This window comes from Ursus arctos, unplaced genomic scaffold, assembly GCF_023065955.2.
Source record: "Ursus arctos isolate Adak ecotype North America unplaced genomic scaffold, UrsArc2.0 scaffold_21, whole genome shotgun sequence".
NCBI classification, from domain to species: Eukaryota; Metazoa; Chordata; class Mammalia; order Carnivora; family Ursidae; genus Ursus; species Ursus arctos.
In genome coordinates, this window is record NW_026622886.1 from 2,604,428 (window position 1) to 2,631,000 (window position 26,573).

Below are 26,573 nucleotides of genomic sequence, written 5' to 3' on the forward strand. Positions count from 1 at the left end.
ATCAGACCTGAGCTAGGAGTTGCGAAGGTCAAGGAAGAGAAACAAAACTGAAAACAAGACAAATTTGTTATGGATTTTAATATCTTTTTTGTGCGTGCAGTTTCTCCTGTAAAATCTGATTATAGATCGTTGAGGCTTCACTGGGTCTGGATGCTTGTCAGGGCTTGAAATCAATTAGTACACTATCGTGGTGGCTGTCAGGGTGAATCACCAGGGAAATTGCAAACTAACTGACCCACCTTAATTCGAAGCAATGAAAAAGAAGGAAAGGAACGGTTTCATATGAACTGTGAATTGATCATTCATTCATAAGCATCATTATAGGTTTGGGGGCTGCAGACCTCCTTTAGGTTTTAATATATTTTGTATCAACCTAAATGGGCCTCTCTTTGTGTGCATGTGTTTTGGGATATGACAGATACATGCTGATCACTCCAGGTTTTAGGGAAATTGTTACCGGATTTGAATCATACTATTGACATTGTTTACTCCTAAATGCATACTTCCTTCTCTAAGGCCCAGTAAAGAAAGTAATTTCACCTTTTCCCCGAACTTACTAAACTTACCAGGACTAAAATACTGATCGAGGGTACCATGAGTTAGATGTGGGGTCCCCTGTGGTGCAACTACTTGTGTTAATAGTTGACAACCCTCTCTACTTTCAGATTAACAATAAAGTAGAACATATTTAGATTTGATTCTAGTGACTCGTAGTTCTAAGAAGACTACAACATCTCGATGACTCCAAGATTCAGTTGTTACCATCCTAATTACCTTCAGGACATTTTTTTTTTTAATTTTTATTTTATTTTATTTTATTTTATTTTATTTTATTTTATTTTTAAAGATTTATTTATTCGACAGAGATAGAGACAGCCAGCGAGAGAGGGAACACAAGCAGGGGGAGTGGGAGAGGAAGAAGCAGGCTCATAGCGGAAGAGCCTGATGTGGGGCTCGATCCCATAACGCTGGGATCACGCCCTGAGCTGAAGGTAGACGCTTAACCTCTGTGCCACCCAGGCGCCCCAGGACATATTATTTTTATACATGACAACAAATCTTACGCACGAGATCTCAGAGTACAAGTCCCATTTTCTTCTCCTAAGTTGCCCACTGTCCTGTAATGCTTTAAAATTATTTTTTTCCTGGCCAAAGAGGTTGAATGCTATTCTCTGCAGACATTTTTAGGACTAGAAAGGCCACCTATATTTGTTTAAGTAATATAGGCCAATCCCTTACGAATGATTTTCCCATACTTCTGCTAGGAGAATTTAGATAATGCCCTTAATTCTGGCTGATGTAAGTGAGGGGCTGATTTCTAAGTAAACCTAGATTTTTCAGACTGACTTGGTCTTCTACGGACATTTCGAAAAGTATTTAACTTACATATATTTTGTGCTTTGCTTTGCAGGAAATTGATGCCTCATCAAAATGGAGATTAATCATTTGTGTTTGGGAGCAGCAGAACTGGGGACCAATTACCTCTCAAGAGTTTTATAAACCAATTATATTAACTCCTATTCCATTTCTCTCATCCCCATCTCACCTTCAAACTTGTCTTACCTATGGCATTCAGGAGGCAAGTGAAAAACTTTGTGAAAAATTACTCAGATGCTGAAATAAAAGTCAGAGAAGCAACTTCTAATGACCCTTGGGGTCCTTCGAGTTCTCTGATGTTAGATATCAGTGACTTGACTTTCAATACAATTTCTCTGTCAGAGATTATGAATATGCTATGGCAGAGACTCAAAGATCACGGGAAGAACTGGCGCCATGTGTATAAATCCCTTACACTAATGGATTATCTCATCAAGAATGGATCAAAGAAAGTTATTCAGCATTGCAGAGAGGGGTTCTGTAACCTTCAGACACTGAAATATTTTCAACACATAGATGAAGCTGGAAAAGACCAAGGTAAATGAAATGCCTACAATGCGCCAATAAAGATTAGAGGTTTGGGAGGGGATCATTTTAAACCAGGAGCTGGGGAAAAGTTGTTCTGAAATGTATTAGCCACCTTTCTTCTGGGATAGTTATAGTTTCCCTTTGTGTTGACTCTTGAGGGTCTTCGAGAACAATTTTTTTTCCCCCAAAAAGAGGTGTAAAACTAACACACCTACGTTCCTGATAAAATGATATCTCATAGAAAATGAACAAAGTGAATAAAACAGGAGGCATGGCAGCTTGGTATGATAATGTCACTGTAATTCATAATCATAATTAGACTGGAATTCAGTCATAAATGTAAGGAAGTGTTTCCAAAGACTACAGAATCTTCAAAGACTATCTAGATGGAAGTACTTATATGAATACAAAAATTTAGGTCATAAAATAATCTTGTCGGGGGTGGAGGAGGAGGTGAAGTAGGGGAAGGGTGTGTGGAACACTGAACTGAGATGATTTGGTAGTGTCTGGGATCTACAGTGCTAAAAGAATCAGCACTTCCTCCTCGTCTAATGTAAAATTATAATTTGTACTTAAAGTGAATAGTCTCATGAATCATAAGAAGAGGATAAAATTCAGTGTAGTCTTTGTGTTAAGTATACATTTTTAGAATAGATTTTTTTAAAGAGCAGTGTTAGGTTATAGAAAAATTACACAGAAAGAACAGAGTTTCCACATCCCCTTCCCTATCCATGCGTTGTTTCTCCTATTAACGTCTGGCATTAGTGTGGTGCGTTTGCTACAGCTGATGAACCATTATTAATCCAGTAACTAAAGTCCTTTGTTTAACTTAAGGTTCACTCTTTGTGTTCTCCAGTTCGTGGGTTTTGAAAAATGCTTCTCATGTATGTACCATTCTGGAATGTGTCATACAGCATGGTTTCACTGCCTCGAGAATGCCCTGTGCTCCACCGGTTGGTTCTTTCTCCCCTGCCTAGAACCCTTGGCAACCACGGATCTTTTTATTATCCTTATCGTTTTGCCTTTTCTAGAATGTTGTATAATTAGAATCATACAATATGTAGCTTTTTCAGACTCATTTCTTTCCTTGACAGTATGCATTTAAGATTCTCCCATGTCCTTTTATAGCCCCAGAGCGCCTTTCTTTTTTTTCTTCATGTTTTAAAAATCAGCTTTATTGTGATACAATTCAACATACCATACAGTTCACCCATTTAAAGTATACGACCCTGTTGGCTTTAGGTATATTATTAGTTTTTAAAAATTGTGATAAAATGTAAGTAACAAAATTTGTCATTTTAAGTGTGCAATTCAGTGGCATTGATTCCATTCACAGTGTTGCACAACCATCACCACCATCTGTTTCCAAAACTTTTCATCACCCCAGACAGAAACTCCATAACCATTAAGCAATGACTCTCCTGCTAACCTCTAATCTACTTTCTGTCTCTATACATTTGCCTATCCTGGGTACCTCACGTAAGTGGAATCATACAGTATTTGCCCTATTCTGTCTGGCTTATTTCACATACCATAATGTCTTCCAGTTCATCTGTATTGTAGGATGTATCAAAACTTCATTTCTTTTATAGCTAAAGAATATTCCGTTGTATAAACATACTGCATTTTGTTTATCTGTTCACCAGTTGGTGGAGTCTTGGGTTGTTTTCATCTTTTGGTTATTGTGAGTATTGCTGCAACGAACGAAAGCATCCAAGTGTCACTTTGAGTCTCTGCTTTCAATTCCTTTGGGTGTATCTTTAAGAGTGGAATTGCTGGATCAAATGGCAATTCTCTGTTTAGTTTTTTGAGGAACCAGTAACCTGTTTTCCTTAGCGGCCGCCCCATTTTATATTCTTACCAATGATGTAAGAGGATTCCTGTTTTTCCACATCCTTGTCAACACTTGTTATTGTCCATCTTTTTGATTATAGCCATTCTACTGAATGTGAAAAGTAGTATCTCATTGTGGTTTCAGTTCACATTTCTCTAAGGACTAATGATGTTGAGTATCTTTATATGCCCTTGTTGTCCATTTATAGATCTTCTTTGGAGAAATGTCTGTAGAAATCCATTGTCCATTTTTAACTGTTTTTTTTTTTTTTAATTGTTGAGTTTTAAGAGTTCTTTATATATCCTGGGGGGCGCCTGGGTGGCGCAGTCATTAAGCATCTGCCTTCGGCTCAGGGCATGATCCCAGGGTACTGGGATCGAGCCCCACATCAGGCTCCTCCGCTAGGAGCCTGCCTCTTCCTCTCCCACTCCCCCTGCTTGTGTTCCCTCTCTCACTGGCTGTCTCTCTCTGTCAAATAAATAGATAAAATCTTAAAAAAAAAAAAAAAGAGTTCTTTGTATATTCTGGATATAAGACCCCTACCAGATGTGTGATTTGTAAATATTTTCTCCCATTCAATAGGTTGTCTTTTTACTTTCTTATTAAATTTTGATGAAGTCCAATTTATCAATTTTTCCTTTGGTTCTTATGCTTTAAGTACCATATGTAAGAAATCATTGCCTAATCTAAGGTCATGAAGATCATACCTATTTTTTTTTTTTCTAAGAGTTATATAGTTTTAGCTCTTCCATTCAGACCTTGGATCCATTTTGAGTTAATTTTTGTGTATCGTGTGAGGTAGAAATCCAACCTCATTCTTTTGCTCGTGGATATCCAGTTGTCCCACTACTACTTGTTGAAAAGACTATACTTTCCCTCATTGAATTATATTGGCAGCCTTATGAAAATCAGTTGACCATAGATTGTAAGAGTTTATTTCTGTACTCTCATTTCTGTGCTACTGATCTCTGTGTCTATCCTTACACCAGTGCCACACAATTTTGATTACGGTAGCTTTGTAGTAAATTTGGAAATAAAGTTGAGTGCTCCAGCTTTGTTCTTTTTCAATATTGTTGTGGCCTTTCTGGGTCTCATACATTTCCATATCAGGTTTAGCATTAACTTGTCAATTTCTATAAAAAAGGCAACTAGAATTTTGATCAAGATTGCATTGAATCTGTAGATCAATTTTGAGAATACTGCCATCTTAACATCAGTTCCTCCAATCCAAGAACACAAGATGTCTTCCCTTTTATTTAGGGTCTCCTTTCATTTTTTTTATACATGTTTATAGTTTTCAGTGCACAGGTTCATTTCTTTTAGTAAATTTATTTGTAAGTATTTTATTCTCTTTGATGCTATTGTAAGTGGAAATGTTTTCTTAATTCCATTTTCAGATTATTCATTGCTAATGTATAGAAATACAACTGACCAAGTTATTTTTGTATATTGGTCTTGTGTCCTGCTACTTGCTGAACTCATTTATTAGCTGTAATAGTTTTTTTTTTTAATTCCTTAGAATTTCTTAAACGCAAGATCATGTCATCTGCATATAGAGACAGTTTTACTTTTCCTTTCCAATCTGGATGCCTTTTATTTCTCTTTTTGCTTAATTTCCCTAGCTAAAACCTCCTGTACAATGTTGAATAGAAGTAGTGAGAGCAGAAATCCTTGTCTTGTTCCTGATCTTAAGAAGAAAGCTTTCAGTCTTTCACCATTAGGTATGATGTTAGGTGTAGGTTTTCATAGATGATTGTTATCGTAAGGTTGTTGGAGTTCTTTGCCTAGTTTGTTGAGTGTTTTTATGAGGAAAGCCTGTTGACTTTTGTCAGGTGCTTTTTCTGCATCTATCGAGATGATTATGTGTTTTCTCCCTTCATTCTTTTAATCTGGTATGTTGCATTGATTGATTTCCTTATGGGCACCAACCTTGCATCCCTAGCATAAATTTCACTTGGTCATGATATATATCCTCTTTCTTTTTGAACTGTTTACTTAAGGTCAGGTTTGAGGTTTAAAGATGTTTAGTTATTTTTTTAGAGAGAGAGAGTGTGAGAGAGCATGAGCAAGGGGGGAGGGGCAGAGGGAGAGGCAGAGAATCACAAGCAGACTCTGCACTGTCCGTGGAGCCTGACATGGGGCTCGATATCATGACCCTGAGATCATGACCAGAGCTGAAATCAAGAGTCAGATGCTTAACCGACTGAGCCACCCAGGCGCCCCAGGTTTGAGGTTTAATGATGAAATTGGAGAAAATCTTCTTGGGTTTCAATCATGCTGTGCTTCTTAATCTAGAAATTGTAAAGGCATCAACTTCCATGAGGATTAAATTTATTATTAAAAATGGAAATAAAATACTAATTAAGGTTTGCCATCCCCAAGAATTAGGTCTTTAAAAAGGCATAATATTTTAGATGATAGTGAATGGAATATAATCAATTTTTTTACTTTACAGAGCAGCTATTTTATCACTGTACTAAGCCCTTTGATGATTTTTTTTAAGTGGAAAGAGAGGATCAGCCCCTGCTCTAAAAAGTTTATGAGTTATTTTGAGATAATTTCATGTAAGCATGGGGGCGCCTGGGTGGCACAGCGGTTAAGCGTCTGCCTTCGGCTCAGGGCGTGATCCCGGCGTTGTGGGATCGAGCCCCACATCAGGCTCCTCCGTTATGAGCCTGCTTCTTCCTCTCCCACTCCCCCTGCTTGTGTTCCCTCTCTCACTGGCTGTCTCTATCTCTGTCGAATAAATAAATAAAATCTTTAAAAAAAAAAAATTTCATGTAAGCATGAAATTATAAGCAAACAAGCTTATCTATCTATTTATACCTTTTATATGTACAAAGTATGGTATATTTGGATATGTTTAAATTCACTATCATAAAGGTCTTTTAGTTTCCTAACAGTTGAGCTTAGGATCCAAGAAGTAAGCACAAGTATACTATCCTGGACTTTGTAAATACTCCTGATGATTTGATAGCACCAATATGGCAAAAATAATATTACTTATTTCGTTTTTATCTTTTACACATTTATCTTTTTGTGTTTGTTTTCTACAGAGTGTAACATATTAGAATAGTAGCTCTTGGCATAATTTAATTTATACATAAACAAATGTGTATATAGTGGGGGTGGATGCATGCACAAAAATTTGTTCCTGATTGGGTGTGCAGTCAAAATAATTTGGGAACCACTGGCTCTCAGGATAAAGTCAGGCCCCTTAGCATGCTCCCAATTCACCTTTCTACTCTTATGTCCTTAGTCTTCAATCTAATACATTGCATCTAGCATTACTAATATATTATTTGCTTCCACCTCTCTGTGCTGATACTTAAGATGTTTCGTCTTCTTGTAATAGTCATTTCTTGCTATATGTTTGTCGGCTTCCTATTTAGTCATCAAATCCTAGCTCAGAGGTCTTTTCCTCTCTTTCTCCAACTATCTCTTCTTTTTCTCACTGGGCAGCATTAATTGTTGCAGCACTTCATTACTAATGAGTGTGGTGTTTTTTACAGTATATCCATTTGACATATATGTGCATGTATATATGTGTGCATGTGTATGTATACATATATACGTACAGATATATCCCTGACTAGATTCTGAGGGTATGTGTCATATGATAATCATCTTTTTACCGTCAGACCTTGGTACATACTAGACATCAGTAAATTTTTATTGAAGTCATAAAAAAAGCAAGAGACTTGAGGTGAGAAATGTGATCATTGAAAAACTAGTTGATAAGAGTGATTTTGTTGAATCAGAAAAGAAAAAAAGAGAGTGAAGTTTATACTGAGAAATTAATGAAAGAGAAATTGCAGTGATCCAGGTAATCTATAGCTGGATCCTACCTGAGATATAGGTTATCAAGAAGAGACAAAGGAAAAAAAAAAAAAAGGAAAAAGAGACCAAGAAAAAAGATAAAAGCAGAAGAAATTGTAGGAAGAAGACCCGTTTTTGTTTGTTTCCTTGATTGGTTTTTACCCTTTGCCTGGAGTGCTCATCCCCAGATACTTGCACTGCTTTCTCCCACACTTCAGATCTCTGCTGAGCCAGTCATCTTATGAGTGAGGCCCCTTATATCTACCCTATTTATGAAAAATCAGCCCTACCCCACTCTTTGCACTGATAAACCCCTAGTCATCTTCTGTTTTATTTTTCTTCATAGCTTTTCTTTTCTGACATAGGGCATATTTTGTTTTATTATTTATTTGTTTTCTCTCTCTTCCTATTAGAACATAAGTTTCATGAAGGCAGGGTTATTTTATGTCTGCTTTGTCCATGCTCTATCTCCAACATTACGACAGTGCCTATCACACAGTGCCTGCCCGGTAATTAATAGAAGCATTACAGCAGTCTTCCTTATCTGTGGTTTCGATTTCCACAGTTTCAGTTACCTGTGGTCAACCCTGGTCCAGAAGCAGATGATCTACCTTCTGACATATTGTTCCGAAGGTTGGTAGTAGCCGAGTGCTATATCACAATGCCTATGCCATTCACTTCATGTCATCACGTCACATAGACATCATATTATCCCACATCATCATGTGAAGAAAAGTGAGTGGCGTACAATAAGATACTTTGAGAGCGAGATCCCATTCATATAATAACTTTTATTACGGTATGTTGTTATAATTGTTCTATTTTATTATTGTTAATCTGTTACTGTGCTTAATTCAAAATTAAACTTCATTGTAAGTATGCATGTGTAGAAAAAACACATATAGGGTTTGATACTATCCAGTTTCAGGCATCCACTGGGGGTCTTGGAAAGTATTCCCCACGACTAAGGGGAGGCAACTGTACTATAGAGGGGAAAGTTGAGAAAACAATTCGGAAAACTTGGGGAACAGGAGAAACTTGTTTTCAAATAGTTCGTTAGTTAACATTTCAAATAAGGTTCTCAGTATGCTTTTCTTCAACCTCCAGGCAGCTTTTCAGATGAAGTAAATTTAAAGCAATGAGTCTAATTATTAAACTGAAAAAATTTACAATAAATACATGATTTTCATTATGTTTCCAGATCTTGGGGACACTGTATTGTATTATAGTTTTGGAAATTTTTTAGGTTGACAATTGAACACATTGCTTTCAATTTAGAGGTTCCTTACCTGAAACAGTTTCTAGAATCTATAGGAAAACACTGAACATATTAATTTAAAATGTAACCAACATACTGTTTAAAAATAAGTTTATTCTGTATTCCCCAACTTTTTGGACCCCCTATATTAGCAAACAAGTTTATAGCATTTAACTACGTGACAAAGACTCTTCTAAACACTTTGCGTGTATTAACTCTTTTAATCTTCATAATAACCCTTTGAAACAGGTTGCAGTATTGGCTCCATTTTACTGATGAGGAAAGTAAGGTACAAAGAGGTTGAATAGCTAGTTCACACAGTTAGTTAGTGGCAGAACCACGATTATAATCTAGACGTTTTGACTCTAGAATCCATGTTCTTAACTACTATATTGTTGAACGAATGATTGAATGAATGAATGATGTTATCCCCATCCTGCTCATGCTGTTAGCTCTTCTACTCCATGCTGTCAACACGTGTCACGTCTCCAGACTTGACCAAGCATTTAACTAGTTACATATGGCAGGACGGTTGAACACGTAGGAAGGACCCGAGAACTGAACTAGTTGCGTTGATTAATCTGGGACAGGAACTGAGAAGCTTATCCTTTATTTCATCTGTTTCAGAGTTATTTTAGGCCAAAGATGGTACAAGAAATGTATACCTAATACTCTGTACTTGCAGCAGTCATGACTTAAAATGTCCTTCACTCAAATCTAACTAATTCTTTGGTCTTGGACAAATAGCTAGACACAGTTGGCACGGCTGGGCCCGTTTCTTTTATCTCAGTTTTAGGGCCTGTTACAAGTTAGGCTCAAACTCATCAGAAAGGGTGCCATGTTCTTGCAGGTGATTCAGGGTCTCCAACTGATAGTCCTGAATCTCCTTGACATTCTCAGGTGGGGTGTAACATTCTCCCTCTTGTGTGCATAACATCTCTATACCTCTGTCATGCCTCTGTCAGAGCACATTTATATACATGCCCATATTTCTTGCAAAACCGTGAATTTCTAAAGGGCAAGAACATCATCCCTAGCACTTACTCCATTGCCTCGGAGTGGGATCACTCAATAGATATTAGATGAATGGATGACTAATACCTTAATACTTCTATACTTTTAGCGGATTTATAACAATTGACTTTCTTGAAGGAATATAAAAAATACAAATGTCAAAGTTGACTCCTTTAACCATAAAATTTCCATCTCTTTACTATAAATTACTTTTTAAAATAGATTTTTAATGCTAACAGTGCTTTATTGAGATATAATTTATATACTATAAAATGCACAGATCTTAAGTGTACAGTTTGATGAATGTTGGTAAGTATAACCAGTCGTCCATATCAAGATAAAGAATATTTCCATCATCCCAGAAATTTCTTTTATCCCCCTTTCCAGTCAATTCTCCCTCTTTCCCAGAGGCAACTGCTATTCTGATTTCTTCTACTGCATAAATTAGTTGTGTTTGTTCTTGAAATTCATACAGATGGAAGCATATGTATTCTTTTGCCTCTGGCTCCTTTATCTCCACTAATGATTTTGAGACTCATGCATGTTGTTACATATGATCAGTAGTATCATTCCTGTTTATTGGTAGGTCCTTTTCCATTATATGAACATCTGACAGTTTGTTTGCCCATCTTCTGTTGATGGGCATTTGGTGTGTATATAGTTCTTGGCTATTAAGAATAAAGCTATTATGAACATTCTTATGTAAGTCTTTGTGGCCATACATACTCCGTTCTCTTGGGCATATGCTCAGGAGTGGTATTTCTGGGTCATAGAACAGGTGTATAGTCGACTAAAGTCTTCTAAAGGGGTTTTTACTATGCTGTACTCCCATCGGCAGTGTTCGAAAGTTTGTTGCTCCACATCCTTGTGAGTACTTAAATACTGTTATTCTTTTTTTATTTAACCAGTCTGATGGGTATATAGCGTTGTTTCAATCTCCATTTCCCTGAAAAGTTGTTGAGCACCTTTTTGTATGATTAGTGGGCATATGAACATCTTTTGCCTATTCAAGTGTTTTGCCTATTTTCAGTTTTTAATTTTTTTTGCTTATTTTTGATTTAATTTGTAGGGCTTCTTTATACATTTCGGATATCAGTCCTTTGTCAGATACATGGATTACAAGTATTTTCTCCAAGTTTGTGGCTTGCCTTTTTACTTTCTTAATGTCTTTTGATAAAGTGCAGTGTGTTTTTTCCCTTTATGGCTGATGCCTTTTGTGTCTTGTCTGAGAAACTTGCCTACCCCGAGGCCATGAAGAAATTCTCTTATGTTTTCTTCCAGACATCTTACATTTTTTTTTTTTAAGATTTTATTTATTTATTCGACAGAGATAGAGACAGCCAGCGAGAGAGGGAACACAAGCAGGGGGAGTGGGAGAGGAAGAAGCAGGCTCAGCGGAGGAGCCTGATGTAGGGCTCGATCCCATAACAACGGGATCACGCCCTGAGCCAAAGGCAGACGCCCAACCGCTGTGCCACCCAGGCGCCCCCAGACACCTTACAGTTTTATCTAGGTCTGTGATTGATCTGGAATTAACTTTTGTGTCTATTGTGAGGTAGAAGTAAAGTTCATTCTTTTCCATGAGGCATCTAGTTGTCTGAGTTATTAGATTTTAATAATAGAGCATTTTCATGTACAGTACCTCATTTGAGCCTTACAACATCTTAGAGGTATGAAGAATATGTGTTATCTCTCTTACAGAGATGAGGAGCTAACACTCAGACAGATTAAGTTATTTAGGTAAGGTTGCACAGCTAATTAATGACTGAACATGATTAAAGCTCGTACATCCTAATACTATTTAGTCCTATTCTATTATTATGCTACACAGCCTCTCCTAATTGAGTTTTTAAAAATATCCTAACGAAGTTTCACTGAACTACTAGAGTGAACTTAATTAAAATTGTCTGAAAAACACCCAATTGAATGTTTCATACGATCAGATTATTTATTTATACAAATTATGGTATTCCTTTTATAAAACCAATCCAGGTTCTTGGAAATGTGTGCATTATAAATTTATGTACTACTTTATTTTCAATTAGGTAAGTCATGAGATTGCAGTTAATTTTGTTTAAATGGGCCATTTTATATGTACGTACACTCACTTAAATTAAAGATAGATTTCTTTGAAAAGGTACATTTTAAAAAGACAAATTTTCAGTGTTGTTAAAAAGTTATGTTGGAGCACCTGAGTGACTCAGTTGGTTAAGCGTCTGCCTTTGGCTCAGGACATGATCTCAGGGTCCTGGGTTCAAGCCCCACATTGGGCTCCCTGTTCAGCGGGGAGTCTGCTTCTCCCTCCCCCTCTCCCCCCTGCTCCTGCTTTCTCTCACTCATACACTCTCTCTCTCAAACAAAATAAATAAAATTTGGGGCACCTGGGTGGCTCAGTCGGTTAAGCATCTGCCTTTGGCTCAGGTCATGATCCCAGGGTTTTGGGATCTAGTCCCGCATTGGGCTCCCTGCTCAGTGGGGAGTCTGCTTCTCTCTTTCCCTCTGCCGCTCCCCTGTGCTCTTCTCTGTCTTAAATAAATAAATACAATTAAAAAAATAATAAAATCTATTTTCAAAAAAAGGTATGTTAAGTAGTTTAAGTAGAAGTAACTTAGTGCGCAGTGGTGACATTACTGCCATTTTAGTTTTCCACCGTCATTATCAGTCATCTAATTTGGGGAATTAGGCGCTTCACACTTATATCCATGGCTGATTTTGTACAAACTGCCTCTCTGCCTCCAGGATTGGCCCTTACCAATCACCTACCCATTTGCTCACTGACATTTAATGTCTTAGAGTAGGAAGTAAGCCTCATAAGCCAGAGTTAAGAGATACAAATCAAAATGTAAAAAGCAAGGACTCTGGGGGCGCCTGGGTGGCACAGCGGTTAAGCGTCTGCCTTTGGCTCAGGGCGTGATCCTGGCGTTATGGGATCGAGCCCCACATCAGGCTCCTCCACTATGAGCCTGCTTCTTCCTCTCCCACTCCCCCTGCTTGTGTTCCCTCTCTCGCTGGCTGTCTCTATCTCTGTCGAATAAATAAATAAAATCTTAAAAAAAAAAAAAAGCAAGGACTCTGGAAGATGTGATACATTTATATTTTTACACTAGTTTAGAAGTTATTAAAATCAATTTTTTTTTTTTAGGAGTAAGAGGTTGTTTTTTGAGTTTAGGTTCTCACAGAAGGGGAGAAAACACCAGGTATTTGGGCCCTGAGAGGGTTTGGAGAAAGAGGGAACGTGGGCAAGTAGGAGAAAAAAGGAATGGTTGGAATTTCCCTTTCAAGGTGACTAGAATAAATTAAACAGAGCCAAGATATCTGGAAAGAGTGAGTTCAAGAAAAAGAAAATACTTAAAAGTGCAAAAGAATTGCTTTAGATGTTGGTTAGCTGTATTAAGACTCTAAAAGCTGAATAACTGAAATCTGAGGGTATTCCTTCTTTTACAGGAGGGACAGAACATGGGGGGCCAGGTGTGAGGCAGGCATTTCCCAGGCATGTGGGGTAGTGGCTAAGCACTGTGGGAAGAATCTAGCTTCCCAGTGCATTAGGCTTGATTTTCTCTGTATAGCTGTCAGAAAGCTGTAGTCGGAATTCTCTAACCATCAAACCCACCTGATGGAAGGTGGTGGGTGGATTCATTAGTGCAAGGTAGACGTGCTCATTTACAGAGAGGTGGATTAATTAACACAAGGCTGCTGAACAAATGTGATTTCCTGTAACAAACATTCTTATAGTTTTGATGAACAAATGAATTTCCTTTAAACAAACATACAGGCTTTGGGTCATCATAAGCCTGTTCTGTTACTGTTAACAGTTTTCTGTTATTTTAAGAGTTACTTTAAAGTTATATTACTGTGAGTTCAAAGAAAACCTCTGTACCTAAAACAGTTGAGTATTTTTGATCACCTTTTGTTCCTTTGAACAAATATAGTCATTGGTCATCATGACAGCAAGAAACAAACCATGAATCTGTTTAGACTTCAGTGTGCTAGTCCAGGCAGTCTTCCCACGTTGCTCTTTACATATTGTGGCCCGTGGACAGGAGAGCACAGTAAACAAACAAACAGGGGAGAATAACCAGTTTAGCACTTCGGTGCTGTGTCAACACAATTGTTCTCTTCTCAAGGTTCTCATCAAATAAAAAAGCTTACATTTGTATGCTAAATGCAGTCAAAGAAATTAAAGTCTATATTGTGGTCTTTCTATAGAGCCAGTCTCTACCTTCTAGCTTATTATTAACTTTATGATTTGGGGAAACTTTTTTTACTCCCCCTAAACTTACTTTTCTCATCTGTAAAATGGACTTCATGAGGATTGGAGATAATGTCTGAAAGGCAGGCACCTAGTAAGTCATCAGTCAATATTAGCTAATACTATTAATCCTTGACATATTTTTACTTTTATTACTTCTATTTCCTGCAATGTATGTTCATGTCTAAATAACGTTCAGTGCAACCATTCACTGGGAAGGGCTTTGCCACTGCTCTGTTTCCACGGTTTCTGCCCATCCGATGAACTTTGCCCACACATCTGCTGAAGCACGCTGCTGTTATGACCCAAGTACATGTCAGTCTCCTTCACTGGACTGTGGGGTTTGGAGGGTACCTCTGTTTTTTCACGCAGTTTGGTGGAGATGCCGAATAAATGTTTGCTAACTGTACAGCTGACTAGTGGGCTACTGTAGGTCCAAGAAGGGATTGGTAGCCTTTTTTTTTTTTTTTTTTTTTTTTGATTGGTAGCTTTTACGAGCTTCTCATTATCCTAAATGCTCTTCTGTTTTTCTACAGTGTTTCTGCAGACACGTTTATTTTTATTTCTCCTGCTTCATTTTTGGAGATCGTTTTTGATGTGAGGATTCATGTCTTTTCTGTAAAATTCCAGCCCCTTTTGCTCTGAATATTGCTTTTTTGTGATTACCATAATTTTCTTCTCTTGAAACTTCTTCCAAGTGAATACCGGGACTTGCAATCTGTCCTTTATGACTTTTAATTACTCTTTTTAATCTTGTTGCCTCTCTGCGCTGTATTTTGGAAGAATTCCTTAATACTATTCTTCAATTTTCTATTCAACTGTTAAATTCTGGAGTTTATCTTGGATGAGAGTTTTTTTCTTTTTAATCTCACTGACTATAGTTTTCATTTCTAGGATTTTTAATTGGCTGTTTTCATATCCATCTGTTTTTATTTCATGTCTGCCTATTTTTGTTTTGTTTCATAATCTCATATTTCTTGTTGTGGATATGATTCCTGTATTAATCTCTCTTAATCGCATTTACTTAAAAAATCTTTGTTTAGGGGGCACCTGGGTGGCTCAGGTGGTTAAGTGTCTGACTCTTGATTTCAGCTCAGGTCATGATTTCAGGGTCCTGAGATCAAGCCCCACATCGGGCTCCCACTGGGCGTGGCACCCGCTTGGGTTTTTGTCTTCTCCTTCTCCCTCTGCCCCTCCTCCCCCCACCCCTGCCTGACGTATGTGTGCTCTTTCTCTCTCTCAAATAAATAAATAATAAATAAATACATAAAAATAAAAATCTTCGTTTATGATTTTATGTCTTTAACAATATAGAATATTGATTTATGGAAGATCTTACAGAATCCTATAGAACATTGACTTCATTTGGAGTGAAGTTGTGTTTTGATTGCTGCTTTTATCAGCCATCTTTCTTAAGCATTAGATTTTTTAATAAAACTATTTTAAAATTTTAGTTTTCTGTCTTATTTTGACTGGAGGATCCTTTCTCCTCCATCTGTGTTCACCCCTTTATGTTGGTTTTCAGTTCTTGCCACCCAGGTCCTTAGATCCTCCAGTACAGCCCTTATAAAGTCACCTCAGGGCTCCTGCCCTGTGATAGAACCAGAGTGTCTTAGATGCAGTCACTGAGGTGGTGGGTGGCTCGGTGTAGTTCCCAGCCTTAAGGCTGCACGTGTGTCTTCTAGCTTCTAGACCCACAGCTACAAATATGTGACAGCCCAGGAAGCAATTAGCAGGTGGGTTTTTTTCCTCCTTTTTCTTTTCTTCTCAGCCTTTTCTCACAAACTCAGATACCCCCTAACATCACAGAGTGAGACCAGCTCTCGTTCCGTAACAGCTGCGGAGTCAAACTCGTGGCTGCCGGATCAAGAGCCCAGCAGCCCTGGGGCTTTAGCCCTGCTCATTGCCTTTTCATTTCTCATATATTTCTGGCTTGTGAAGGTTTTTATCTTGTTTTCGAGACTGGCGATGTCTGTCACTGCTATGTATTCGGAGCAGAGCAGAGGGGTACTTTGAAGCATGGACTTACCATGCCAACTTGACTGAAGGTTTTTTAGCATGAACATACTGCTCCCCTCCCTCCCCACCCCACCCTCACCCTCACCCTCACCTCCGGAGACACTGTAGAGGATAGAGGATAAGGGAGACTAGAGATAAATAAATAATTCAGAACACCACAGGCAAAAAATGAGCAGGGTCTCAACTAGGGGAAATGGAGAGGAGAGGATGGATTTTGAAGATACTTAGTTGGGGGGCGCCTGGGTGGCACAGCAGTTGGGCGTCTGCCTTCGGCTCGGGGCGTGATCCCGGCGTAATGGGATCGAGCCCCACATCAGGCTCCTCTGCAATGAGCCTGCTTCTTCCTCTCCCACTTCCCCTGCTTGTGTTCCCTCTCTCGCTGGCTGTCTCTATCTCTGTCAAATAAATAAATAAAATCTTAAAAAAAAAAAAGATACTTGGTACCATCTAAGTGTGGGGCCATGAATGTTCATATTTCAGGCTTAGAAAGGAGATAACTGGGGCGCCTGAGTGGCTCAGTCAATAAGCGTCTGCCTTCGGTTCAGGGCGTGATCCCGGCATTCTGGGTTCAAGCCCCACATCAGGCTCTTCTGCTGGAAGCCTGTTTCTTCCTCTCCCACTCCCCCTGCTTGTGTTCCCTCTCTCTCTGGCTGTCTCTATCTCTGTCAAATAAATAAACAAAATCTTAAAAAAAAAAAAAAAGAAAGAAAGAAAGGAGATAACATTCATTGAGAAAGAAATATAGGAAGAAGAGTAAATTTTGGTTGGTTAGTGGGTCAGGTATGGAGGGAGGGGTGTTAGGATATTTTATGACCACAGTTTCAAGCTGAATACATATTTTTCTAGAAGTCTGGTGTGTGTCTTTGCTGCTGGCACATCTCATTGCCCAACATCTTTGAATTTACCATATTTCCAGATCCCTTCACACGATGCTCATTTGTGCATTTACAGAGACTCCTCCCCTGCATTTGGGACATTTTTTCTCAGCATGTTCCTTCATTTATTTAACAGACATTTCTGAAGTATCTCTTAAGTGAACAAGTATAATTCTGGCCTCCATGGATGTTATACTGTAATGGAGGAAAAAGACACTTATCAAATCAATAAGCAATTACAGCCTGTGGAAGTGCTGTAAGAGACGAGTGCAGGTGCCCGCAAGTGTGGCAACCAGGCCTGACCATGCGTGTGCAGGGGGAGCTGGGAGGGGCTTGCTATCTCTCAGCGGGAGCCTTCATGAAGATGTGAAGTCCGAGCTCTTCCCTCTGCCTGAGCCGCTGGCTTCTTCTCGCTGTTCAAGATGTGTAGCACCTCACTGTTCTTTATTTTCCTCCAGAGCATTTATTTTTTATCTGAAATTATCTTGGTAGGGGTCTTGTCTTTTTTCCCCTCACTTGTGCTTCTAGAACAATTCCTGAAACTTAATTGTTCAAAAAATGATCAAATGACTGCCTAAGTGAATAAGTGAGTGTTCTTGGATATTGGTCTGGCACATAGTTGCTCTAGTGATTTGTAGGTCCTTGTCCTTTGTCTGAGTTTGGAAAGCCTCCTCAAGTTGGCTTTCTGTTCATTCATTTTTCTATCCTGTTGACTCTCCCCTCACTCTACTGGGCCTTTCTGATGGGGTTGCCAGTGGGAGCATCCCACCCTCCGGCCAAGGGGATGGGCATGTGACTTTCAAGCTGGGCCAAGCTGAGTCATTCTCCTGGATTTTTCCAATTTGCTTGAAGGAAGAGAGAGGCTTCTCAGGTCGCAGAGTGTGAGGCATGAACCTGGAGCTGTCTGTGGCCAGCCCACATTCAGATGGAGGAAGCCAATCTGCAGGAGGAGAAAATGAAGGCATTACACAGGGGGAAGAAGGGCTGGGAGAGGAAAAAGGAGTCCCAGTAGTTCTCTAGTCTCTGCCTCTTTTGTACTTGAGCCCCAGTTGCAACCTCTGGTTTTCCCATGGCCGGTTCAATATAAGTTTCTGTCACTTGTAACCCGAAGATTCCTAATTAAAGCAGAAGATAGGTTAATTTTTACTTTACCCTTCACCTCAATAACAGGCTTTGCGTCTTGATGTATCTTTGGGTATCAATCTGTTTCATAGTTTGATTTCTCATTTCAAAGAATCCATGTTCTTCTCCCTCCCTTTGTCTCTCTCTCTCTCTCTCTCCTTCCCACCGTCTTCCCCCCTTTTTATTTCTGTCTTTCAGATACAAAGCAGTTACTTCCTAACATGTGTTCTATTCCAGTACAATTCCGTTTTAGTGCTATGTCCCTCCTTTCCTTTCAGAAACATATTCCTTAGCAGTGAGGAGACGCCATCTTGTTAGTACTATTGTTATTATCTAACTCATCCTTGAAGCACGTTTATTGGGTTCTTGGATTTTTTTCACTTTCAATGGAGCGAGAAGTAAACCACTGTGGCTTGACCTTCCCCATGCTGTCAGCAGCTCCCTCAGGGAGGAGCCCTGATATTTCAGGGAGAAGTGCTTCCTCATTGTGGCTGGCTTTCTCCTTGATGTACCTGCTGGGACCTTTGAACTTTTGTAGTTGCTTTCAAGTCCCACCAGTTCATGCAGACTCCAAGTGAAATAATCCACATCTGTCCCGTAATTTCTAGTACTGACCTCTTGTAATTAAGGGTGTTGCAAGAAACTCTTTCAGGCCAGGCAACTTTCTCAGGCAGCTACATTGTAAATTGGCACTCAGTATCTTTCATCCATCTGGTTCCATTTGTATTATGTCAAGGAGAAAATGGAGACTTTTTGTAATTTGCTCCTTTATCAATTCATTTACTCAGTAAAGATTATTTCCTATGTGCCAATCATTCTTGCAGACACTGGCGATACTGGGGCAATGAGGCTCTCTGCCTTCATGGAGCTTGTATTGTAGGTAAGGAAACAAACAGTAAACAAGTAAACAAATGTATACATATTCTTATTCTTATTATATATTATTATATATACATTATGTATATATACGATTATATAGACACACAAATATATATTTATACATATATATACACACACACATACGTGTATATATATAACAATAGCAGATAGTGATAAAATAGGTAAGGGAATAGAGAGTGATGGGAATGGGGCAATTTTAGAGAGGGTGGGCAGAAGGAAGTCTTCTCTGAGGGGGTGACATTTGAGTAGAGACTTGAATGAATTAGGGACCTAGCCATGCAGAGTCCCTGGCAGAAGCAACAGCTAGCACACAGCTTGCAGGAGACAGAGAGCCTGGTGTGATTACAGAATAAGGCAGTCGGGATGGCTAGAGTAGAGGGAAAGAGAGGAAGCAGAAGGAGATAAGTTTTTGTAAAGTTAGAAATGGAAAAACAAGTTTTTCACCCCTTCCCCCAAACCAAGCTATAGCAGTTTTCCAGGGAAAAGTAGTGTCTGGCACTTTGTCCCCAAGGACTGACAGTCACAGCAGGCTTCTATCAGGCAACACCGAGTGGTAACCTAAAACACTGTGGGATTTTTTGTTTATGGACTACAAATTACTCATAGGAAATTAAGGGTGTCGAGAATGATACGGTTCACCGCAGTTATAAAAGAAGTTTGAAAGGAGGAGGTGATTAAGAAATGAAATTAAGAGTAGATAAAATAATCTTGGGAAAGATGGCAACTTGAGCAAAGGTTTCTGTCACTGTCCATAGCAGTCCTTTATGAAATGACTGGCAGAGAACATGTTGGCCTCTTTTGTCTAAAGGCGCCCTACATTTGACCATTTCTCATTACTTCCACTACTAGTAAGTTATAGTTGCATATATTCATGCTTTAATTCTTCATGCTTAAGCCCAAAATGAACATAGTAGTGGATCTTTAGAGACTTTTCATTTTACTTTTGTAAAAAGGCTTGGGAAAACATGAGATGTTATAATATGAGTTGGTCCCAAGATGTGGAGAGGGAAGTGGTTTTCCTTTACCATTTTTCGTGGGAGGGGATTGAGAATAGTAATAATACTACTATATATTTGAATGAGTACACTTTTATATCTGTGAATTACACTGAACAGTTATACTTCTACTGGTTTTCACATAAAAAACTCAAGCCCAGACAGACCACCTAACATATCAGAATGAGACAGATGGTTAAGGACAGCATTGTCATTAGGATTCTGGTCTTAGACTGTGCTCTGGCACTCTATTAATGGCATCAAGTTGTTTTGATAAGATTTAGGTCAAAGAAAATCTAATTGTCCTCCCTACTCTTGTCCCACCCCAACTGTACTCCTTTAAGGTAGCCAATATTAACAATGTTATGGGGACACAGCTGGCCATCTGCCTGCCCATCCATCATCCATCCATCCATCTACCCATGTATTTCTCTGCCCTGTGTACATATATAATGATTGATTTTTCCCTGTGCGTTACTGATTTGAATGATACCATATTACCCAAAATCTTTAGCTATATGTCATGGTCATATATCTAGATCTAATTTATTCCTCTTCTTTTATGCCTTTATTGTTTAATTTATTGCAGGATATGTATTGCTTTTAAAAGGAAACAGCATATTTAAAGTGAAAAATGTCATGTCAATATGTGATATGATTTCATCATACATTTAGTTACTTCTTAAAGTATAAGAAAAGGAGTACTTATCGACAACTCCAGTGAAACTCAGGTTTCCCTTTCACTTGCTGCAGATTTTTTCACTTCGTTACATTGCTTACATTTTTTTCCTAATTTTCTTTAGAATAAAAATTGGACCCTCAATGAATATTTCCTTCCTATGCAAATTCAATGTATTTTTCAGGTTATTATATCCGGGAAAAGTCTAAGCAAGTCATAACATTGCTGATGGATGAACAGTTGCTGCACAGAGAGAGGGAAGTAGCATGTCGGACAAGACGGCGTACCTCCTACTCTGTGACATTTCCTAAAAGATTACCTGGTACAGCTAACTCACCAACAGCATGTGCTTCTGCCCACACACCAGAAACTCCTGCTTCAGAGAGGAAACGTAAGCTTCTTAAGGTTGCAAGGCTACGTTATAAAAGTACGTATAATGAACATTGGCCTACAATGTAGTAGGTATCATTTAAGAACAATTAAAAAATAGGGGCGCCTGGGTGGCACAGCGGTTGGGCGTCTGCCTTCGGCTCAGGGCGTGATCCCGGCGTTATGGGATCGAGCCCCACATCAGGCTCCTCTGCTATGAGCCTGCTTCTTCCTCTCCCACTCCCCCTGCTTGTGTTTCCTCTCTCGCTGGCTGTCTCTATCTCTGTCAAATAAATAAATAAAATCTTTAAAAATATATATATATAAAACATTAGGTTTTGGTAGTGAAATATTAATACTATACTAGTACTCCTGTTACTTTGTTAGGCATTGTATTGTACAAAACAAAGCTGAAGAATAATAGCAGAACACTTTGACTATTTTCAGATGCAGTTTATCTGGGTTTCAAATAAAATGGGATTTTTGAGCTTAAATGGGATTAAAGTAGTGACTACTTATTTGTCATCATGATTCATTTTAATATTTTAATCATAAGTGGAATGTGAGACTCAGGGTCTGGGTATCTGTGCGTTTTGTGCTGTTTGATCCTGCCAATCAGGAAATCAACATTTTCTTAAATGTGCCTCAGAATTCTGAAAGTCTCTAAAACTCCTACAGGACGACAGTGCCTTGTATTATATAACTCTTTCCTTTGCCTGAAATTTTAAGCATGAATTGAACTTTTTCAAAAAGGGATTTGTTTATAATGTTATAGAAATCATTAGGAAAATGCAATTATCTTTTCTATTAAATTTGCTAAAATATAAAGGAATGTCATTGTGCTCTGTATTCTCTGGCACAAACCCTGTTGATAAGTTTTGTATAAAGAATGGACAGTTTGAGGAAGCAAAAAACATTAAAGAAATGTGACTGGAATCACTGTCCCTTGAAAGGAACTAAACTTTGTGCTGGAAGTGAGGGACACAGTAGGAGGAACAGAGAGTTAAAAGTATTTTCAGAGGTTTGCCTCCTAGCTTTATCATGTAACTCTATTAAGCAAGATCCTGAAAGAGCTGCAGGTATTCAGTATGAACAGATGTTCCAAATGTCAGTTCAATATGGAAATTAAGAATGTTAATAGTAATACCAACATGGAACAATCCTGCTAAAAATCACGAAAGTACTTCTTTGACTCAGTCAAGAGTTCTCAAATGTTCACTCAGCTTGTGCATCTGTGGACTAGAGAGATGGAAAGACTGTAAAAGACAGTAAATGCCATCTATATGCTTCTAAACATAACCTCTTTCTTTAGGGTTGCCATTTTATTTTGAAATAAATCTCCAGGAGTGATAAGAGACTCATTCCAAAATTTTCTCATGGAAGCCTTCAGTCCAAAGTAATACAGAAAAAGAGTTACAGAGCAAAATCACCAACTATAACTCACCCCAGAGTTTCTTCACTCCTTTTGCTACTTCTCTGTTGGCTTTCTTCTTCTCCCTCCATTGCTTTTCTCTCTTGCTTTCTCTTTCATTATAGACTTATATTTATGGAATTTATTTGAAATTTGCATATCGAGCAGAAATTTGGAGCTATAGCAGTGAGTAAAACATACTCCCTTGCATCATGGAGCAAATATTCTAATGACAGAGACAGATACTATCCACACATAAACAAAATAGATATAAAATATTATGTTAGGTACAATTCCTGTAAAGAAAAGGAAAGCAGTATTGGGGACAGAGAGTGACAAGGATGGCTTTACTTTTAGGTCAGGGAGTGAGGGAAGGCCTTTTGGAGGACGTGGGAATTTAGACAGAGACCCAAATGAAGTGAGGGACAATCCATGTATATGTGGGTTGTTCCAGGCAAAGGGAACTCCCAGTGCAAGCTGGAGCGAGCTTGGCGTACTTACCTGTAAGCTTAAGAAATGAACCTTGAAATTGCCAAAGAAGTAGCTCAGCTCTGAGCCATCTTTATGATTGATACAAGGAAATCAGGTTTATTGCTTTATAGTCACTGTTTTTTTAACTCCAAATGATATTCTCTAGCTTTATGACACATCTTATTCACCAAACTGAGCTTGGAATGACTTTTGACTGTTTTTAAAGTCAGTCTACGTTCAAATGAAGTTTTGCTACAATTAATTTTTTTTCCTATCACAAACATATATCGAGTACTTACTATATGCCAGACACTGTTCCAGGACTGGTAACCAAATTGGGTGTATTTCTGCTCTCTTGGAAGTTTTATCTAGTGATGGCTTTCAGCGTGTTTAAAAAAAAATGTTAAAAAAGGAGTTTTGGTGAATGATGGCATCATCAAAATGAATTTATAGTAAGAGTACTATTTAAAAGTGAATAGTGAATGTTTAGATGTAAAAACTTGGTAAATTTGTTAAATTATTTAAAAACTTCATTTATCCATCACTCTGTATATATACACATACATACTAGATACATAGATGTGTGTGTTTGCGTTCAAAAAAGAGTAATTGTATCAAGCTTAGCAATACTAACCATTTCCACATAGGCATTTGAATCTGAAGTTGTATTTTATTTATTTATTTTGAAAGATTTATGTATTTATTTTAGAGAGAGAGCACGAGTATGCACACGGTGGGGGGGCAGAGGAGAGAATCTTCAAGCAGACTCCCTGCTGAGCGTAGAGCCCAATGTGGGTCTGGATCCCACGACCCATGAGATCACGACCTGAGCTGAAACCAAGAGTTGGGTGCTTAGCCAACTAAGCCACCCAGGCACCCCAGAAGCTGTATTTTAAAGGAAGAAAGAAAACTGACAATTTGGTGTGTGGGGGGGTTGCTGAGGGAGATAAGAAAATAAATTGGGGGAACATTTAGGGACAGAAGTAGCAAATGAAAACTCAGAGATAGGTGGATCAATTAGAATTAGGCGTTCCCAGAAGTGATAGAAGAGGCCCCAAAAATGTTAACAGCTTAAACATAATAGGATTTTTTCTCTCTTCCAAAAATAATCCAGAACTAGATATTCTAGGACTGATACGGCTCTTCATGATATCAGGGACCCAGGGATCTGTCTGTCTTGTCGCTCCACCAAACTCATCACATAACTTCCACTTCATGATCCAAGATAGCTGTTTGAGCTCCAGCCATCACATCTCCCTTCTAGCCAGTAGGAAGGAGGAGCGCTTGAAAATATGAATATTATGGGGGCACCTGTGTGGCTTAGTTAACTGTCTGCCTTCAGCTCAGGTCATGATCCTGGGGTCCTGGGATGGAACCCTGTGTTGGGCTCCCTGCTCAGCAGGGAGTCTGCTTCTCCCTCTGCCTGCTGTTCTCCCTGCTTGTACTCTCTCTCTCTCTCAAATAAATACATAAAATTGAAAAAAAAAAAAAGAGAGAATAGGAATACTCCATCCCCTTCTTGAAGTTGCTTATAACATTTTGGCTTTCATATTATTGTTTAGCACTTAGTTATGACGCTCCTCACCGCAAGAGAGGCTGAAAAATGTGGTCTTTATCCTGGATAGCCATGTGTCCCGATTAAAGTTAGAGGATCCATTGTTAAGGAAGGAGAGAATAAATATACAGGAGAATAAATAGTCGCTACTGTAGTGGTAAAGAAAACAAGAAACAAATTAATCATGTTAATGCATGGTTGTCAGACTAAATGGAATAAAAAAACATAAATTTGAATATGTCAAAAATGTGGACAGGTCATTGAGAGTTCATAAAGGACATAATGAGCAGTTCTTGGAGATTTCACTTCAGTACCACTAGCAACTAGGAACCACTGTAGGCCTTGGAGAACAGAAGGGATGCTTAGCTTAGTCACAGAACTTAGCTTTCTTATTACTGAAAACAGCTGTTGGTGGAAGATAATTCTTACTGCTTTGTGTAGAAATGAAGGCGATACGAATTGGAGGGAAGCTCTGTAAGAGATGGTTGTTTCAATGCAGCATCCTGCTCTAGGGTCATTGAAATGAGGGAAAGGTAATGTGTAGAGATAGAATATAGAGAGGAAATGGGGTAAGTAGATGATGAATTGGAGAAGAAAGAGAAATTGAAAACAACTAACATTTCAGAGAGGCAAGTGATGGTATTACACAGGTGCATTTCCATCAGGAGGTATTTAAAGACATCTCTAAATTACTTAGTTACATTGAAATGTAAAGTTGAATGCGTTGCTAGAAATCTGATTCCCAGGCTTTAGGATCTAGAGCTGAAACAGCTGTGCCCCGCTTCTTTGTGGTAAATTAGCAAGGGGAAAAAGTACTTTGGAGAAGGTGTTATACACACATTACTACCGCTACTCCTTTGTTTCTATTCTTAGATGTTTTCCCCAAGTTTTAATTGTGGTAGATGGCTTGGAAGGTTTTTGTTTAGGTGATTCTATTGTTTGAAGTAAGAGATGTACCGAACGATAGTTGTTTGATGTACATGTGCTCTCACGACAAACATTTCCACGATGCCATCATTCACCAAAACTCTTTTTGAACATCTATTTTTTAAAACAGAGTGAAAGCTATCACTAGATATAACCTCTAAGAGAGCAGAAACACACAAAAACTATATGTGCATGGTTACAACTCTGCTTCTCTGAGCCGTAAGCATCAGCATCACACCCTTTCCTTAGAGGTGATAATTATAAAAACTATCACCAGAGACGTCGCTTACAACCCGACCAGCCAAGCATTACCTCTGTTGGTCATCTGATCTTCCATAAAGAGCTCTTTAGCGGTATTATTCTTTGCAATGGGACTTTACTTGTATTAGAGAAGGATTATTCTGGTCTATGTTAAATGTTGTAGCACTCTATATCAGGGAAATATTTCCCTAAAAATCATGTATGTTTCCTGTTGGACCAAAAGTAAAACTTCCAAGTAGTTGTCATGCTTTTATAAGCACAAACACCAGTGTTAATGTTACTTCCTACGGTGAACCTTGTACTAACAGAGTTGATGTGGAGTCATACTTGGTTGCCGTGTCACACACAGTCTAGATGGCAGGGCTTATGGTACAAGTGGAGGTTCCTACTAAAACATCTGCACTGATGAATGTCAAGCAGTGATTTTTTTCAACTTAAAATAAACAAGTGTACAATAAAGAAAATAACAGTAGCTTCAATCTCTATCACCCTATACCAAGTGCCATTAACATCTTAGAATATTCACTTCCAGTCTGGTTCTTTTCCTTCTTTTTTTTTTTTTTTGGATTTTATTTTTAAGTGATCTCTACATCAAATAGGGGGCCCAAACTCACAACCCCAAGATCAAGAGATCAAGAGTCACATGCTTTACCAACTGAGCCAGTGGAGTGCCCTTAATTTCGTTCTTTTTTTTTTGTTTCAGAAAAATTACTCTATTCTTATAAAAACAATACAGGCTCCAAAACAGTAAAGAATCAATCACTTCCAATCTCATCACTCAGAAATAGCCATAATTCATGTCAGATGAGCATAAATTCTAGGCATCTTTCTGTGCATATATACATACAGAAAACGGATAACTAGAGAGAACTTATTTTTATAAAAATGGCATTGCACTAGATGCATTTTT

General features: G+C 38.4%; 1 protein-coding gene across 1 annotated transcript in view; it reads left to right on the top strand.

The window, feature by feature from the left end:
- Positions 1–1,565: 1,565 nt before the first annotated feature.
- The window catches only part of ENTHD1 (ENTH domain containing 1), a 97,060-nt gene continuing 72,052 nt past the window's right edge, over positions 1,566–26,573 (top strand). The window contains exons 1-2 of the mRNA XM_026479590.4: positions 1,566–1,914; positions 20,854–21,096. Coding sequence (XP_026335375.2) covers positions 1,566–1,914; positions 20,854–21,096 — 592 coding nt within the window. The remainder of the gene's footprint in view (positions 1,915–20,853; positions 21,097–26,573) is intronic.